Consider the following 16,945-nt stretch of genomic DNA (forward strand, 5'->3'; position numbering starts at 1 on the left):
ATTGATGGATTTCTGAAAAGACAAAGCATCGAAAGTTCCGGTACGTATAATATTAAAATAAATTATGTAAAAAATTGTACTTATGTGTGAAATTGTAATTTTCTCCGACGATTAAGCTGTACCTGTGCAGTGGTGGATTATTTTGCCCATCTATTGCTTGCAGATATTTTTTTTTATTTTTATAGGTAATAGGGAAGCGCTTGACCACAATCTCGCCTGATGTTAAGCTGAGATGTGGTCTAAGATGGAACGCGCTTCCCTAGAAGGTACCTGTTCACTCTACGCTTGAAGACCCCCATATTGTACTCGTCGGGGAACACAGACTCAGGAAGCATGTTCCAGTCCCTCGCGGTTCGGATATATATTTTTATGTTTACTGATGTCCCTCATCCCTGCTGAGTATACCGCATATTTTTATTTTAGGAATAGGGCACTTTAAAAAAGAACGACCCTAACGTAAATTCATAATCATAATTCAATATATGTATTATATTATTTATTCTCATACTCTATCAACGAAATATAATATTGTGAATTCCTATATTCTTTTTATATATAGCTCTATATGATTTTCCTACCAATAGACGGTTCTCCAGTGGTTCATAGAGTAACTTATATAATATATCGCAGTGGTTCTCCACGGTGCGGCGGCTCCAAGGATAGTGACAGATGACATCCACATTGATTTATTGATATTGACAAAATATGACATTATTGAACCTTGAAGTGTCAAGTAAATTTTATGGAGTTTTCAGTTGTGTTTTCAGTAATCAGTTTAATAAAATAATCATTACTGTATTTTCAATTTTAAATGTATGCTATAGTATAATAGCACGTGTCCGTGAATTTCGTGATTGGAAGGGTAGCTGTAGTAGTAGACGAAAATAAATAACTACTGCGATGTAAAATTATGAATTGAGTGCGAACATCTCACTTGAAAAGAAAGTTCTCACCGTTGCGTTGAACAGTCAATAAACAACATAAAATAAAAATAATAAATAAAAATGGTAGTCCCAAGTCCATTTGTTTATTGGGCTCAAACACCAAAACAAGTTTCACTAAAAATTGATTTGCGGAATGCCGAAGATCCCGATGTAGAAGTGATTGACAACAAAATAAGGCTCGCAGCTCAAGGGGTCGGTGCGCACGGGATATGCAAATACGAATTCAGTTTGGATCTGTATTCCCCAATTAAACCGGTAAGTTTAAAAAAATTATTAAAGAATGTTTTCAAAAAATGGAAATTTTAAATACTGAAATCTGTACTTGTGTCTGAAATAACTGAATTTTACCAAGATAAGAATTAATTATATAAAATAAAAAGTGTTGTGTGTACAGATATTCTTTGAATATGTATCACCATAAAATGTATATTTACTGCTAAAGTGGGTCCAAGTCAGAAAAGCCAGTGTTAATTTATCATGACTTGATTTGTGACTGTTTGTGAGTATTTATTTTATAATATTTCAATATCATTGCATCAACAACTGGTAGGTAATTGAACTTTTATATTATATTTATATGGTGTCAAGGTGCTATATTCTCAAATCAATAATTATTTGAACTTTTCACATTATTATTAATTATAAAATGTTTTTTTTAATATGTACTACTGTATAAGTATATTTTTTGCACCATCATTAAATAATGAAAGCAAAGATAAGATTATCTTCTTCATATTTAAATTTTATCCAAAAATAGTATTATTAATGTGTTAGGGCAAAGGTTAATAGAATAATTATGCATTGTCTGTTTGTTTAATACAAAAATACTTCATTTACATCTTATTTTACATATTATTTATGGTTTCTCATATCATTTGCATTGTTGATTTGTATTTGGTTATGTCAGAATAAATTATTTATGAAGATATACATTGATGTGTATAAATCTCGTAAACGTAAACTCCGTACTCCTCCTAACCAATTTAACAAAATACTAGCTGCACCCTGTGGTTTCACCTGCGTGTGTGAATGTGTTTATCCTTTTAATTCTAAAGTTCCTGTGATTCACATGACAGGAACATTAGAATTATTCAAATTCAAATTCAAATTCAAATATATTTATTTGCTCGTATATGGTTCATAAGGGTGTTACACAAAAAATTTTTATCGCATATACTGCCATTTTAAATGGCGTGCAAAAATTTACAAATTAATACAGTCAAGTTATAAAATACATTAATAGACAATTACAAAATTACCCACAAAATACATTAATAAACAATTACAACAACAATTACACATAAAATTACAATTAAATTAAATTAAGATTCATACATTATTAGTATAAAAACCAGCTTAAGTTACTCCTGATAATAACAAGTCAACAACTATGTGTCAGTGAAAGTCCCGTTAAAATCAGTCTAGCCATTCCTGAGATTAGCCAGAACAAACAGACAAAAATTTAAAAAATATTACTTCTTCAAGGTATATAAACGGTGTATAAATCCGTATGCATTTAGTAAAAATTGGTAATTTTAATATTAAAAATAGACCCTTCAATTTTATTATTGGTATAGATTTATGCATTTTTGGTAGGTCTTAGAATATGTTGTAAACCATTTTTTATACCCCTAATTGATACGAGTTTTTCTGGTGGAACAATGTTTTTTCAAAAATTCAAAATTCAAATAATTTATTACTGTATAACAAATTTTTATAATATATGTAAATGTTTAGCAAATCGCTGTTAAATACTTACAACAAATTATGTATAAATAAAGAATAATGTGTAAAAATACATTAGTAAGAATTTCTTTTTAATTAGTCTTTATAATTTATTCTATATGTAAAAGTTTCTTATGAATCATTGGATCCAAAATGTCATGCTTGGATTTTCATACTTTATATAACAACTAACTGCGCCCCGCGGTTTCACCCAGGTGGCTCTACTCCTGTTGGTCTTATAACAATAGCCTTCCTCGATAAATAGGCTATCTAACACCAAATGATTTTTTTCAAATTGGACCGTAATTCCTGAGATTAGCGTGTTCAATAAAACAAACAAACCCTCCAGCTTTATAATATTAGTATAGATAGTATGTTAAGATCACATTCATACAAAAATATACTAAAAGCATTCTTTTAAGACATTCAATTGATAGATAAAGCAGAAAAAGTTAATAAAACTGTTTTTATCTTTATACACAATAGGGTTTATAAAAATGATGAAAAGGCAACATATACATTTATTTATTTATTTATAACACTTTACTATGCTAGTTAATAATACAAATTACTTAAAACGAAAACTTATAGCTAAACTAGCACAGAGGGCGGCCTTATCACTAAAGAGTGATCTCTTCCATATATTGTAAGGCATACATTGTAATTTATTTATATTGTAATTTACATTGTAATTTATTTATATTTTCTTTGTCATAGGATAAAGATGGTGAACAAAACACAACGGTCAAAGTGTATGAAAACAGAATCGAAGTGTTACTCCAAAAGGAGGAGCAGGGCTGGTGGCCAAGACTCACTGCACAACCACAGAAACCCGCATGGCTAAAGGTAAATGTTGTAAACTAGTTAACTAGCGTTCCGCTCGCGGCTTCTGCCGCATTGTATGCACTAAAACTTTTTTCGAGCATCATGCTATCCATTGATGAAAACAGAATGAAAATCGGTACAGTAGTTTTTGAGTTTATCGCAAACAGACAGACATTGTGGAAGAATTTGTTTTAAAAACGTGATGACTGTAGTAAGTAAACATACCTATGTACCATTGAAAATCCACACAACTTTTAGCTTTCGAAAATTACAGACCATTCAGACAACAGGCAGGAAAGATTAATGTTTGGGATGTTTTTTTTTATATAATAAACTAGAGGTCCGCCCCGGCTTCGCCCGTGGTACATATTTCGCTATAAAAGGTAGCCTATGTCCTTTCTCGGGTATCAAAATATCTCCATACCAAATTTCATGCAAATTGGTTCAGTAGTTTAGGTGTGATTGAGTAACAGACAGACAGACAGAGTTACTTTCGCATTTATAATATTAGTATGGATTACCATAATATCCTCAGTCCCATGCAATCCGGTTTCCGTCCAGGTCATAGTACGACTACCGCACTCGTTAAAGTCACGGATGATATACGGAACGGAATGGACAAGAAGCAGTTGACTGTTCTTACTCTCCTAGATTTCAGTAACGCCTTCAACACCGTCGATTTTGACATACTACTACAACTGCTTCATTCTCTTAACGTATCTCCTACAGTAGTTGATTGGTTTCAAAGTTACTTGCATGGACGCCGGCAACATATTTTACTGGAGGAGAAGAAATCTTCCTGGTGTGCCGTTACTTCCGGTGTCCCGCAAGGTGGCGTTTTGTCCCCTCTCCTTTTTTCTGTATTCATTAATTCTATAACAAAAAATTTGTCTTCTCTCTATCACATGTATGCCGACGATCTCCAGATATATACCCAGTCATCCCTTGAGAATTTACCTGATGCTATCAAGACTACTAATACCGATTTGCAAAAAATTTCGGATTGGAGCCATAGTTTTGGTCTAAATATCAATCCTGCTAAAAGTCAGGTAATAATTATTGGTAGCTCTTATTTTATATCGCGCATTGACTGGGAATACCTCCCTAAAGTAAATATTGGCGGCACAATAATTGAATATAGAGATAACGTTAAGAACCTGGGGATACTTCTTGACTCAAATTTGTCTTGGTCATATCACCTGAAAGAAACTAGCCGAAAACTTTACGCTGCTTTTAGTTCTTTGCGTCGTTTACGTTATTTCTTACCGATTTCCACCAAAATTATGCTAGCTAAGTCCCTTCTTCTCCCACTCCTTGATTATGCTGACGCTTGTACCACTGATCTAAATGAAGACCAATTAGATACACTTGAGCGTCTCCAAAATTTCTGTGTACGTTTTGTTTACGGTCTTCGTAAATACGACCACGTTTCCCAATTTCGAAAAAAACTCAAGTGGCTTCCTATAAGACTTCGCCGGAATGCAAATACGTTGAAGCTTCTTTTTTCTATCCTTTTCGATCCCAAATATCCTTCCTATTTAAAATCCCAGTTCAAATTCCTTGATTCTGATAGTTACTCCCTTCGCTCTGTTGATAACCTAATCCTTAGTTTTCCTTCCCACCAAACTAATTACTTCGGAAATTCCTTTGCTGTAACCGCTGTCAGACTTTGGAATTCTTTGCCATTAGCTGTAAGACGGGCTTCCTCTCTTAAGTCCTTTAAAAATCTTTTACACCAGCATTTTTTAAATATAGCATTTCCTGGATATTAACTGTAACTATTTATTTTATTTATTTATATTTATATACTTTATTTATTTATTATATATTTTATTAAATATTTTATTTATTTATATTATAGTTACTTTATTGTGGTTAGGGAGCCAGGTGCAAATTTGGTTAACTATTTCCTCTCAAGAGATAATTCGTCAGACGCATGAGAGTATAGAAATTTTTAGCTGAGAGGAAATGAATGAATGAATGTATTTTTTTTCCTATGTGCGTGGGAGGCTACAACCGCTCACCCCCCCAACCGAGCGCCAGCTGACGTTCACGAGGCTTTATAATACTATACTTTGATGCATTTTACTAATTACCGCTTGAGAGGAACTTGGTCATAAAATCTGCTGCTGGCTCCCGGACCATTGTATTCTATTATGATTAATACAGGTTTCTCTATAACATAATAATAATATGTAATATATTATATTACTTCCTATTTTATTTTTATCTCATAATAATATATATATATTTTTTTTCTTTTCTCTTTTACTTTTTCAGCCACCCGCGTTCCATTAATTATATGTATTATATATCTATCCTCTACCTTAGGTGGCCTGGAAGAAATCGCTTTTAAGCGATAAGGTCACCTTTTGTACTTCGCATCCAAACAGATATATATATTATACTGTACATTGTAATATTAAATGGTGTGGTACAATAAATGATTAAATAAATAAATAAATACCATATATTTAGTGGCACTTGTTCTTTTGATACTACTAACAGAATATTTCTATTTAATGTTTACAGATAAACTTTGATCTATGGAAAACGGAAGACGATCTTGAGGAACCTAGCGAGGAAGAAACCCGCGATGTGATGAAAGACTATCCCGGGATGTACGATCAAGTGCACAAAGAGGAGCTAGGTTATAGGAAAGGTATGTTATTTCAATATTTAGTTTTGTAGCAGTTAAATGAGATTCATTAAAATGCAAAAAGACGCGGGTTCGAATCCCAGGAGGCGGGATTTCATCGACTTTTTACTTCTTAAAAAAAATTCTTAAAAAAAATTGTGACAACACACCAATTGACACAACGCCATCTAGTCCAAATAAAAGAATTATGCCATATTGTAGTGCATAATTTTTCTAAAATAAATAATTCAGAAAATCGCCTTTTATAAACATAAAAATGCAATTATTTTCGAAAACACTCTCCTTTGCGCAAATATCAATTTTACCCAGCATATGAAAATCTTGCAGAAGGTCATTTAAAATAAATATAATTATAGGTACATAATATTTGCCTCTTACAAAAATAAAAAATAATATAAATCGATAAACTTAATCAATGTTTTGTCCCTTTCACATACATATTATTTGAGATAAGGAAGAAAGAAACAAAATATGTACTAATTTAGTAATTTTTATAAAAAATATAAATAAACGGTATTGAGATATTATATAAAGGTGTTGTTTACTTTATTATTACACAAAAAATTTCGTCATTAAAACTGACAGTACAAGATTTCGGTTCAATATTCTGTTTATCTGTATCTTTATCAGTAAATTATTGTGGAATTAGATAATAGATAATAGTTTCGGTGATTTAAAATATTAAGTATTTTTATGTAACATCTGAGTGAAGTTCTGTATTGAAGAATTATTAATATGGAGACATCTCGTGAAAATGCGGAAGTGTCGAGTAAGATATTTTCGTTTGGGAATACAAGATTTTTATAATTTTCCTAAGATTCAATGTCAATATAAAAGAAAATATTAATTTATTCATCTATATGAACATAATATTTTCTAAACGTTCCCGGTGTTACGAATTCTTAATTTAATATAAGTAGGATTAGGAATGTTTATTTTTTTTAAGAAATCGTCTTTCAGTAGTTTTATTCTATGTATGTACATTGTTTAATAATATTAATAAGCAAATTTTATAGCATGATAATAGGTAATAGGTATTATCAAAATTAATTATTTTATTTTGATAAATCCATATATTTATCGTCCACGGGATATTTATAAATTAAACCTAAAAACTGTTAGTGTCCCCAGAGAACTTTATAAAAATAATATTTTTTTTATTTATATAAACACTTTCTAAGCTATGTATAAGAACAATTTAAGTATAAATCATATATGTACTTTTATTGCTCTTTCAATCATATAGTAATCATAATGTTCTTAACATACCTACTGCGATACTGATCTATTAAACCAGTTTTTAATAAATAAAACCGGTCGTCTTACGGAAACAAAATAAACACGACATAAAATTTTAAATGATGCTATTTAAAATCCTTATTTATTTTTAATACATATGTAAGAGGTACATAGTTTATTTACTCCAAATAATTCCATTATCTCTCAAAATAATTGTACATATTTCTTAGTTGAATAAACAGAACAATGTACATAGTTAAGAATCTGAATTATATTTGTTATAACAAGAGAGTATGTGCAAATTCTCATGAACCCCCAAAATTACCACGGACCCCTTTTATTCCTATCGACCCCTTGGGCTCGATACTACCACAATTATCTATCTATCCTTTAGAAATGACTCCGGCAATTACAGAAGACTACAAGAAGGTGTACCTCATTATATACAACCTGTTTCAATTCATCGGTTTCACTTACGTTCTAAGCGTAATGGGGGTGCGTTACGCGAAATTGGAGTATGACTCTGTGCCGGATACGTATGAACACGTGGGGTCTGCAATGAAGTTCCTACAACTGATGATGTTCCTAGAGGTTATGCATCCGCTATTCGGGTATACTAAGGTGAGTTGGTTTTTTAGGGGTTGCGAGAGTTTTTAGAAATTTAATCGTTAAGTGGGGGTGTACGGTACGGTAGAGTGTAATTGACAAAATTTTTTCAGGTACAAAAATTGTTTTTCAGTGTTTTTTTTTTTGCATTTCAGTGCCCTACGTATTAAAATTTTTATAATATTTAATTTTTAACAGGAATAATTGTCAATTCGCTATGTATGTATGTAATAATAATTTATTCATTCTACAGTAATAAGTAATTTCCTCATGAAAGCAAAGTATACGTCCCATTGCATAAGAAACAGTTTTGTCAAAACTTGTTCAGTCATTTTAAGAGCTAGCGCGCACGAGCAACTTTGTCTCCGCAACTATTTTGTCTCTCCACCCATGGGCTAGTATGAAAGGGCGCGCACGTAGCGACGCAACTCCCTATACAATTGATGGGAGAGACAAAATAGTTGCGGAGACAAAGTTGCTCGTGCGTGCTAGCTCTTAAAGAAACCAAATGTTTTTACCAATTGGTAGCTTTTAAAGCTCTTCTCTTTCAACTAAGACTAACAAAAGAATGCGTGTTAGTCGTTTAATAACTATAAAATGGGTATTGTAATTTAACATCATTAAAATAAACGTAAAAAAAATTAAAATCAAGTAACTTAAAATTTATTTTTATTGGATATTTTTTATTGTGAATAGGACTAAGCGCTTGACTACAATCTCATATAATTGTAATGTTGATCAAAATAAAAGGCTATATTTTATTCATAATAAATAATAATAACAAACTCTTTATTGTACACCAAATAAAACAATACAAAAGAATAACAGCAAATAGGATTATTGTACAATAGGCGGTCTTATCACTAACAAGTTGATTTATATTATTATTTAATTATTATTTAAAGGTTAAACTTATTTTTTCACACTCCAGGGTAGTCCCCTAGTGGCATTCCTACAAATAGGCGGTCGGGCGTTCGTACTATTCGCCATGATAGAGTCAGAGCCAAGGATGCAGACCAAACCGGTGGTGTTCTACCTGTTTGCTATGTGGAGCCTCATTGAGGTTGTCAGGTATAACATGAGATTATTAATTATTAAATTCTCAGGTCTCAAGCTATCTCTGTAACAAATTTCATCCAAATTGGTTCAGTGGTTGATGCATGAAGAAGATACTTCTTCTTCATGGATCAACCACTAAACCAATTTGGATGAAATATATAATATTATATAATATAATTGATGAAATATATAGATAAATTTATAATTGAAGTAGACAGAGTGATTACTTTCGCATATTAGTTAAGATTAAATCTATATACATTTATCGGCGGCGGCTGGATTTATAAACTACTAGCGGTCCGCCCCGGCTTCGCCCGTGGTACATATTTCGCAATAAAAGGTAGCCTATGTTCTTTCTCAGGGTCTAAACATTATGTGTGCCAAATTTCATCAAAATCGGTCCAGTAGTTTTTGCGTGAAAACCATACATACATACATACTTACATACATACAAACTTTTCCTCTTTATAATATTAGTATAGATGTGGGCTGGTTATATCCTCTACATTGGGCATCTTGGGTAACTTCGAGCATCAAAAGACATATAAACGGAATCTAACACTGACAATAATAACTGAAATCACTAATGAACTGAAATGAATACTTTGTATAGCGAATCTAAACTCAAACTAATATAGAGACTGATATAGACTCGAACAGACAAGTCCGCTCGGCACGAGCTCCAACACTTGAATGCCCGTCCGCTACCACGGCCATGTCCAAGTGCACTTCGTGAGTCATGCGCTTGCGTTCGGTAATATCAGGGGGGGGATCTCCGACATATATAAAACTCAAAGGTGACTGATATAGTGATCTATCAACGCACAGCCCAAACCACTGGACGTATCAGGCTGAAATTTGGCATGCAGGTAGATGTTAGGACGTAGGCATCCGCTAAGAAAGGATTTCCCGAAATTCTTGCTGGAACGGGAAAAAACGGGGATGCACGTACAAAAGTCGTGGGCGGAAGCTAGTCTACAATAAAATGTTTAAATGTATGTTTTATTGGTTGCAAGTTTCTAGTTACTAGCCATCATCTGATTTTTTAAGATTGTTACGGTGTGATAAACCAGTATTTGTAACAATCAACCTACTTGTCTGTAAATAAAAGTTGCTTGTCGGATAAGCCTTCTATGTTCTGCCACAAATATATTTTTCCCTATACCTACCAAATGCCATAAATATTCATTGTATTATTGAAGTGAAACTTCTGTATCGGGGTTGGAAAAAAATTTAGTGTAACATTTTTTCGTTACGCGTGACATTTTTCCGTTACACGCCATCTTTTTCTTATCCCTACCACGCGTGATTCGACGTATTTCTGTAAAGTTGCATATAGTAAATTATTTTTTGAAAAATAAGGTCATAAAGAAGTTTCACTTCTTACATTAATTTGTTAGGGTTCTGAATATAATGTTTTTGTTTCCCAGATACCCGTTCTACATAGCGCAGCTGTACAACAAGAACTTCTATTTCCTCACCTGGCTGCGCTACTCCATGTGGATCCCCTTATACCCACTAGGCATTCTCTGCGAGGCAATTGTCATTCTTCGCAACCTTCCCTACTTCGAAGAAACCGGCCGATTCACAGTATCCCTACCAAATGAATGGAATTTCGCATTCCACATGCCTTCATTCATGAGGCTATATCTTTTGATCCTGGCTTTCCCCGGAATGTTTTTCGTAATGAAACACATGCACAAGCTACGAACGGTCAAACTCAAGCCGAAAATTATCATCAAGAAATGCAAGTAGGTGAAAAAATTATAAAAATCGAAAACAAAATTTTTTTTTTGGACTAGCCATGTGCTCCCTGGAGTTTTTTGGTATGTAGGATTGTAATTTGATTTCAATATTAATTGGTGTTAGTCTCGGTGTCTATTATATACACGGTGTGTCGTAAAAATAAGTTAGGAGTTTTAATTGTATGTTAATTTCGTTTCTGATTTGCTGAATGTGAAAATTATGTATGTTTGCTCAATTTCATCAAAAATAGCTGTTATGAACGTAGAGAAACATTTTAAACGTTTATAAGAGTAGATTTAAGATGAAATGAATTTCAATTTCTTAAAGCTGTGAATGTTGATATAACATGCTCAATGTTTTTTCCATATGAAAATACTCGTCTCTATCTAATCTTAACCTATTTTTGTGACACTACCATCATTTTTAGAATATCAATATTATAATAAAACACTACTAAGAATTAAACATTAATTATGCAATTTAGATTTAAAAAGTAAAGACATTATTAATTATACATATATAATTATGTAGATAAAACATTGTTTTTTTATTTTTTATTTTTATAAACTGTCAAGCAAAATTTAAGTTTGATTTAAAAATTGTTGGTCTCAATTTTTTGTTTTTATATTTTATTTTTTGTTACCGGTTATGTTACTATTGTAATTTTATAAGAAATAAATGTGAAATAAAGGTAATATGAATATAATCGGATTGTTTTATTCATTTTAACTATAACATCATAGTTTGTACATACATCTGGGGCCGTATTATGACTTCATTTTTCCAGACAGTTTACGCCGTGAATTGAACTGACTGGCAAATTCATATTATACCATAATAAACCATGGCTGAAATGAAATGAAATGAAATGAAATAACTTTATTATGGACATAATATTATGAAAAAAAAAGATACAATATAGATGAAAAAAAAGGAACTTAAAAAAAATACATATGCCATAATTAGGCCAACCACTCAGTGTGTCATCACTGATTTTCAGTGGCCGCCTGGATGTCTCATTGACAGTGGATGTATTTCCGTTCGGTATGCAAACTGTATTAAATATAATTTAATCGATATATACTTTATAAATATAATAAGTAAATGAATATGAATAATATACGTATATTGTGTATTAAATTAAATTTAAATTTGTGCACATAAAATTTAATATACTTACATTTAAATAATAGTCATTAATATAATATATTTAGATATTGATACATACATATATATATGAAATTTGTATAAGTGAGTGTATACATATTTTGAAACAAAAAACTAATCAATAAAAGGCTATTGGATGGGGTTAAAATTTCTGATTGCGCTTTTGGATGTCGAGAAGATAAGACTTCAGTTTGTTTTTAAAAGAGAATACGCTTTGTTGGGAACGAATAGGCGGCGGTAGGTCATTCCAGCATTTTGAAGCTTGAAATCTAAAACTCCCCCTAAATGCGGATGTTCTGTGAAGAGGTATTTCTAATAGAGAACCTGCGTGACGAGTCTGGTAGGCTGTATTATGATCCGCCAGCCATTTCAGTTTATCGTACAAATACACAGGCACTCTGTACTTTAAAACATTAAATAGGAGCGTAGCCAGGTGCACGTGGGTACGGTACTCCATTTTTAGTGAATTGTTATTCGACAAAAATGGTGTTACATGATCACGGTAGGGTATTTCGTAACAAAAACGGGCACAGGCGTTTTGCACCCGTTGCGCAATTTTTTTTGTGGATGTAAGCAATCTAGGCCCAACTACCGTATCAGCATAATTAAATTTGGATAAAATAAGTGATTCACATAGCAATTTTCTAACAGTAACACTTAATGAATGTCTAATACGATAGAGCAGTTTTAGCCGATAGAAACAATTTTTTGATATGTTTAAGATATGCTTGTTGAATCTCAGACCCTCATCGAATATCACACCGAGATTACGCGCTTCAGTTACTCTTTCGATAGGTTCTCCCTTAAGAAATATAGTAGGTTTTTGAGCTACAATTGAACCAATTTGATGAGGCGAACCTATGACCATATACTTGGTTTTACTGGAATTAAGAGCAAGGCAATTCGACTCTGACCATACTGATATGCGATGCAAGTCTTCATGGAGCCTTTCTAGAGCAATATCCATCTCACTGACCTTGAACGAAAGGTATAATTGAATATCGTCCGCATAGAGATGGTATTTACAATATTTTATGCATTGTGTCACATCGGCCGTATACAGTATGAACAGAAGGGGGCCAAGAATGGAGCCTTGCGGTACTCCTCTAGTAACTTCCGCCCACGCAGATGAACAAGCCCTTTGTCCATTATCCCCTTTTATTTCGACCATTTGTGAGCGACAAGAGAGATAGCTTTTAAACCACTGCAAGGTATTGTCATCAAAGCCGTAGTAAGACAGCTTGCTGAGAAGCAATTGTATATTAATACAATCAAAGGCTCTAGAGTAGTCCAAGAGAATCAGCAAAGTTCCTTCTCCTCGATCTTGAGCCTCAAGCATATTGTCTACCACATCCAACAGTGCTGTCGTAGTGCTTTTTTGCTTCCTAAAGCCTGATTGCCTCAATGGTAATATATCATTTTCGTCCAAGTACCGCCTAACCTGCGCACACACTACTTTCTCTAGAATCTTTGATAGACACGGTAAAATGCTTATTGGTCTGAGATCTTTAAAACAATTTGGGTTGTTAATTTTGGGTAACGGTTTGATGAGCGCTTTACGCCAAATAGAAGGAAAGGTGCAAGTTGATATAGATGTATTTATGATACTTGTAATTATTTCAGCAGTATAGGGTAACGTTAATTTAAGCATGTCTAGTGAAATTCCGTCGCACCCGATGGCATTAGAATGCAAAGACCGACAGTGCTTAAGTACCTCGTCTTTAGAGACAGTCGCAAACGAAAACTGTGAAATGTTTTTTTTGTTATTTACAAAGAAATCTAATTCCTCATTAGACACACCAGATTTACCTGGAATATCCAAAAAGTGACGATTTATATCATCTGGGTGTCTAAGATGATCTGGCAACGAAATTATATTTTTTACATTTATGTTAACATTTTTCTTTATATTATTCCACAACATACGAGGATTATTCATGTTTGAATTTACGAAAGTTTCAAAATAACACATTTTTTCACGTTCAATGGCTTCCGCAACTACCTTCTTTAACTCTAAGTAGTAAGATTTGTGACTGTCTTGTTTAGACAATTTAGCTCTAGTATAAGCACTATCCCTGCGTCTCATTAATAACTTGATATTATATGTAATCCAAGGGTAGTTGTGATTTTTTACATAAAAAGACTTTAAAGGAGCAAGCCAGTCAAAAATTGATAGAATAGTTGAATTAAATTTAAATACGAAGTTATTAATATCTTGGCGATCAATTACAATATCCCAGTTTATGTTCGTCATAGCGGTATCAAATAAATCCATGTCTATATCTTTAATTGACCTATGTTCTATTTTTAAAGGAATGGGCTTATCCTTAGCGATATGAAGTTCGCACGTAACCAAAGCGTGGTGACTAAGATCATTAATATGGTTGACTGCAATCCGTCTAACACTTATATCCGTACACACAAGGTCAAGGATGGTTTCACTATGATTAGTGAAATGGGTGGGTTCATTTACGATCTGCGATAAACTCGTCATCGTTAAAAATTCGGTTAATTTGCGATATCCCATTGTGCTTGTATCTTTAAAATTAATATTAAAGTCACCCATTACAATCATATTGTCAGCCCACGAAAAACTTACAACCGACTCATAAACCGCATTAACGAATGTGTCGATATTTAGCCATGGCGGGCGATATGCCGTCCCTATTACGAGTTTTTTACATCTTATGTTGAATGTTATCCACATTTGTTCAACATTAAAACAACAAGGATGTTTTAACACTTTAACATTCAAGCTATTCTTAACATAAAACCCAACACCGCCGCCGCGAGCTCGCACATGGGGCGGTCGAGGCTTATGAACAAGGCGATAACCAGAGATTTTAGGCGCTCGACCCTCCTCCCCTTCCTTTAACCACGTTTCGTTAATACCCAGTACGTCCACGTTATGGTGTTCCATAGCAACAATAAGTTCTTCGTGACCAGTACCAAGAGAACATATGTTTATTAAACCAATTACGAGATTTGACTTAACCATGATTAAATACATTAAATATATAATCTAAATGAAGTATATATATATAATATATTGGCCAAAGAAGAAAATAGATAAAATAAAACATAATATAAAAGCTTGAAACACGAAAAATACACACCACCATCAATAAGGCAAATCCATACGAAGGTACAATAAGGATACTTGCAGACATCTTTGAATGTATAAAACAAATTATAAACACACTGTAAACTGTTCCAGGAAGCACAAATGCAAAATAAACACTATAAAGCCTAAGTTCTATATCTATTTCTGTGAATGTAACGCTTAAATAATAATTTAAATTAACTGTAAGATAAATTATCACACCCAAGACAACATCTTCACATATATTATGAACAGAAAACAATATAAAACAATGCATCTCATCCAGCCACGACAAAAACATGTACGTCGAAATAATAAATAAAATTGTTACATTATACAAAACAAGCTCATTCCCAATACATGGAGGAGTAAAATGATAAGAATTATATGCTTTATGTTTGTATAGAATACAAAAACAATCCAAAATTTTTAGTAATATAACAGATAATATACTATTCAATATGTTCTTATAAGACATACATTTTAGGCGACAAACCATAGTGACATTTATACATATAAGTAGAACCACATAATTATTGCAATAAGATTTCAGTGTATAAAGGCCAAGTATATCACTCATAACACAGTTCACAATTATTGCAATATTATAACAAAAGTCAAGAATGAGTACATATAAATATGAAATAAACATTTTCGAATAGGTTGGGGATAATTGCGAGTTCGAAAAAATTATGAATAAAAAACCTTATTTATGTCGTCTTCCGACTTAATATTAACTACTTTAGATTTATTATCCCGTCTAGCATACACATGACCCGCGCGAGTCCAAACGAAACGCCAGTTCTTAGACCGCCCTAACTTCTCACGCGCTGCAAAGAACAGTTTCCGGTTATTGTACGTGAGATGTTCGTTCACATAAAAGCGGCGAGGCTCGCCCTGCACCCCCGTGCCGGCGGTGTCCGCGCCGCGCCGCACGCGCGCCGCGCGCAGCAGCTCGTCGCGCAGGTGTCGCCGCGTGAGGCGCACGACGATAGGGCGCGATTGGGTCGCATCGCTTGCCGCACTCTCATCCGTATCTACGCGTTTACGCACACCACGCCTATGGACATTCACAATATCACGCTCCTCTATACATAAGCCAATTTTTTGTGCTAACGTGATTGCAATGTGCAGTAAATTTTCGCCTGTATTTTCTTGAACACCCGAGATTTCTACATCATTCAATAGCTTCTCCTGCTCAGATTCGTTAAGCTGTTTCTTTAAAAGGTCGATCGAGTCTAGACTCTGTTGTAACTGCTCATTATCAGCCGCCACACAGGCCCCACTCTCCAGTTGTGACACACGCTCCTCTATGCCGTCCAATCGACTACCAAAGTTAGTAACTAAAGCAGTTAATTTCGTCATGTCTGATCTAAAGTTCGATATCTCAGTGCGAAGGAGCTTTATCTCCTCTATCAGAGAAGGGGAACTTTTTTGATGGGGGGATACAACATCGAGAAATACATCAGCATCTTGACACTGCGCGGGAGTAATTTCGACAGCTTTAGAAGTATTTTTCGCTTTACATGTCTTACACATCCATTTTATATTGCCGCGGGCGTCTGGGCTACAATTGCTACATTGTTTATGATAAGACATATTACACTTATTGCATTTTACGCCATCTGCCGATGCGAAGAACTTTCCACACGCATTACACTTGTTTGCCATTATGTAATTAGTACTTATCGACTGTATCAAAGTATTTCAACCTTATGTCGCTAGATGGCAGTAATATAAATTATTTAAAAGTCCGTTAAACGGTTAAACCGGGTCAGCTGTACTGAATAGTTGCGGGTATCGTAAAATCAGCTGATCGTCAGCTGTGCACTAATGTTTATTATAATCACTGTTTTTCACGAAGATAACACT

At 33.5% G+C, this 16,945-nt stretch overlaps 2 protein-coding genes across 3 annotated transcripts; one reads left to right on the forward strand and one right to left on the reverse strand.

Moving 5' to 3' along the window:
• The first annotated feature begins 658 nt into the window (after positions 1-658).
• On the forward strand, positions 659-11,515 carry Hacd2 (3-hydroxyacyl-CoA dehydratase 2). Of its 2 annotated transcripts, none has more exons than XM_090113212.1 (6): positions 659-1,199; positions 3,387-3,515; positions 6,027-6,156; positions 7,808-8,013; positions 8,930-9,069; positions 10,488-11,515. In XM_090113212.1, exons 1-6 carry the CDS (start codon positions 1,005-1,007, stop codon positions 10,810-10,812), a joined length of 1,125 nt encoding a protein of 374 aa, XP_089969338.1. In that variant the 5' UTR covers positions 659-1,004; the 3' UTR covers positions 10,813-11,515. The 2 variants fall into 2 exon arrangements, with proteins under 2 accessions (XP_089969338.1, XP_089969337.1); XM_090113211.1 differs by having other exon boundaries at positions 660-1,199; positions 7,787-8,013.
• A 2,948-nt stretch (positions 11,516-14,463) lies between these two features.
• Positions 14,464-16,774, reverse strand: LOC149900056 (uncharacterized). The gene has a single exon (XM_090113210.1). The coding sequence runs from the start codon at positions 16,742-16,744 to the stop codon at positions 15,764-15,766; it is 981 nt and encodes a 326-aa protein (XP_089969336.1). The 5' UTR covers positions 16,745-16,774; the 3' UTR covers positions 14,464-15,763.
• Positions 16,775-16,945: the final 171 nt, after the last annotated feature.

The sequence above is a fragment of the Colias eurytheme genome, chromosome 19 (assembly GCF_061535395.1).
Source record: "Colias eurytheme isolate Ceu_HAF_F1 chromosome 19, ilColEury1 Martin Lab GWU primary, whole genome shotgun sequence".
Lineage (NCBI taxonomy): Eukaryota > Metazoa > Arthropoda > Insecta > Lepidoptera > Pieridae > Colias > Colias eurytheme.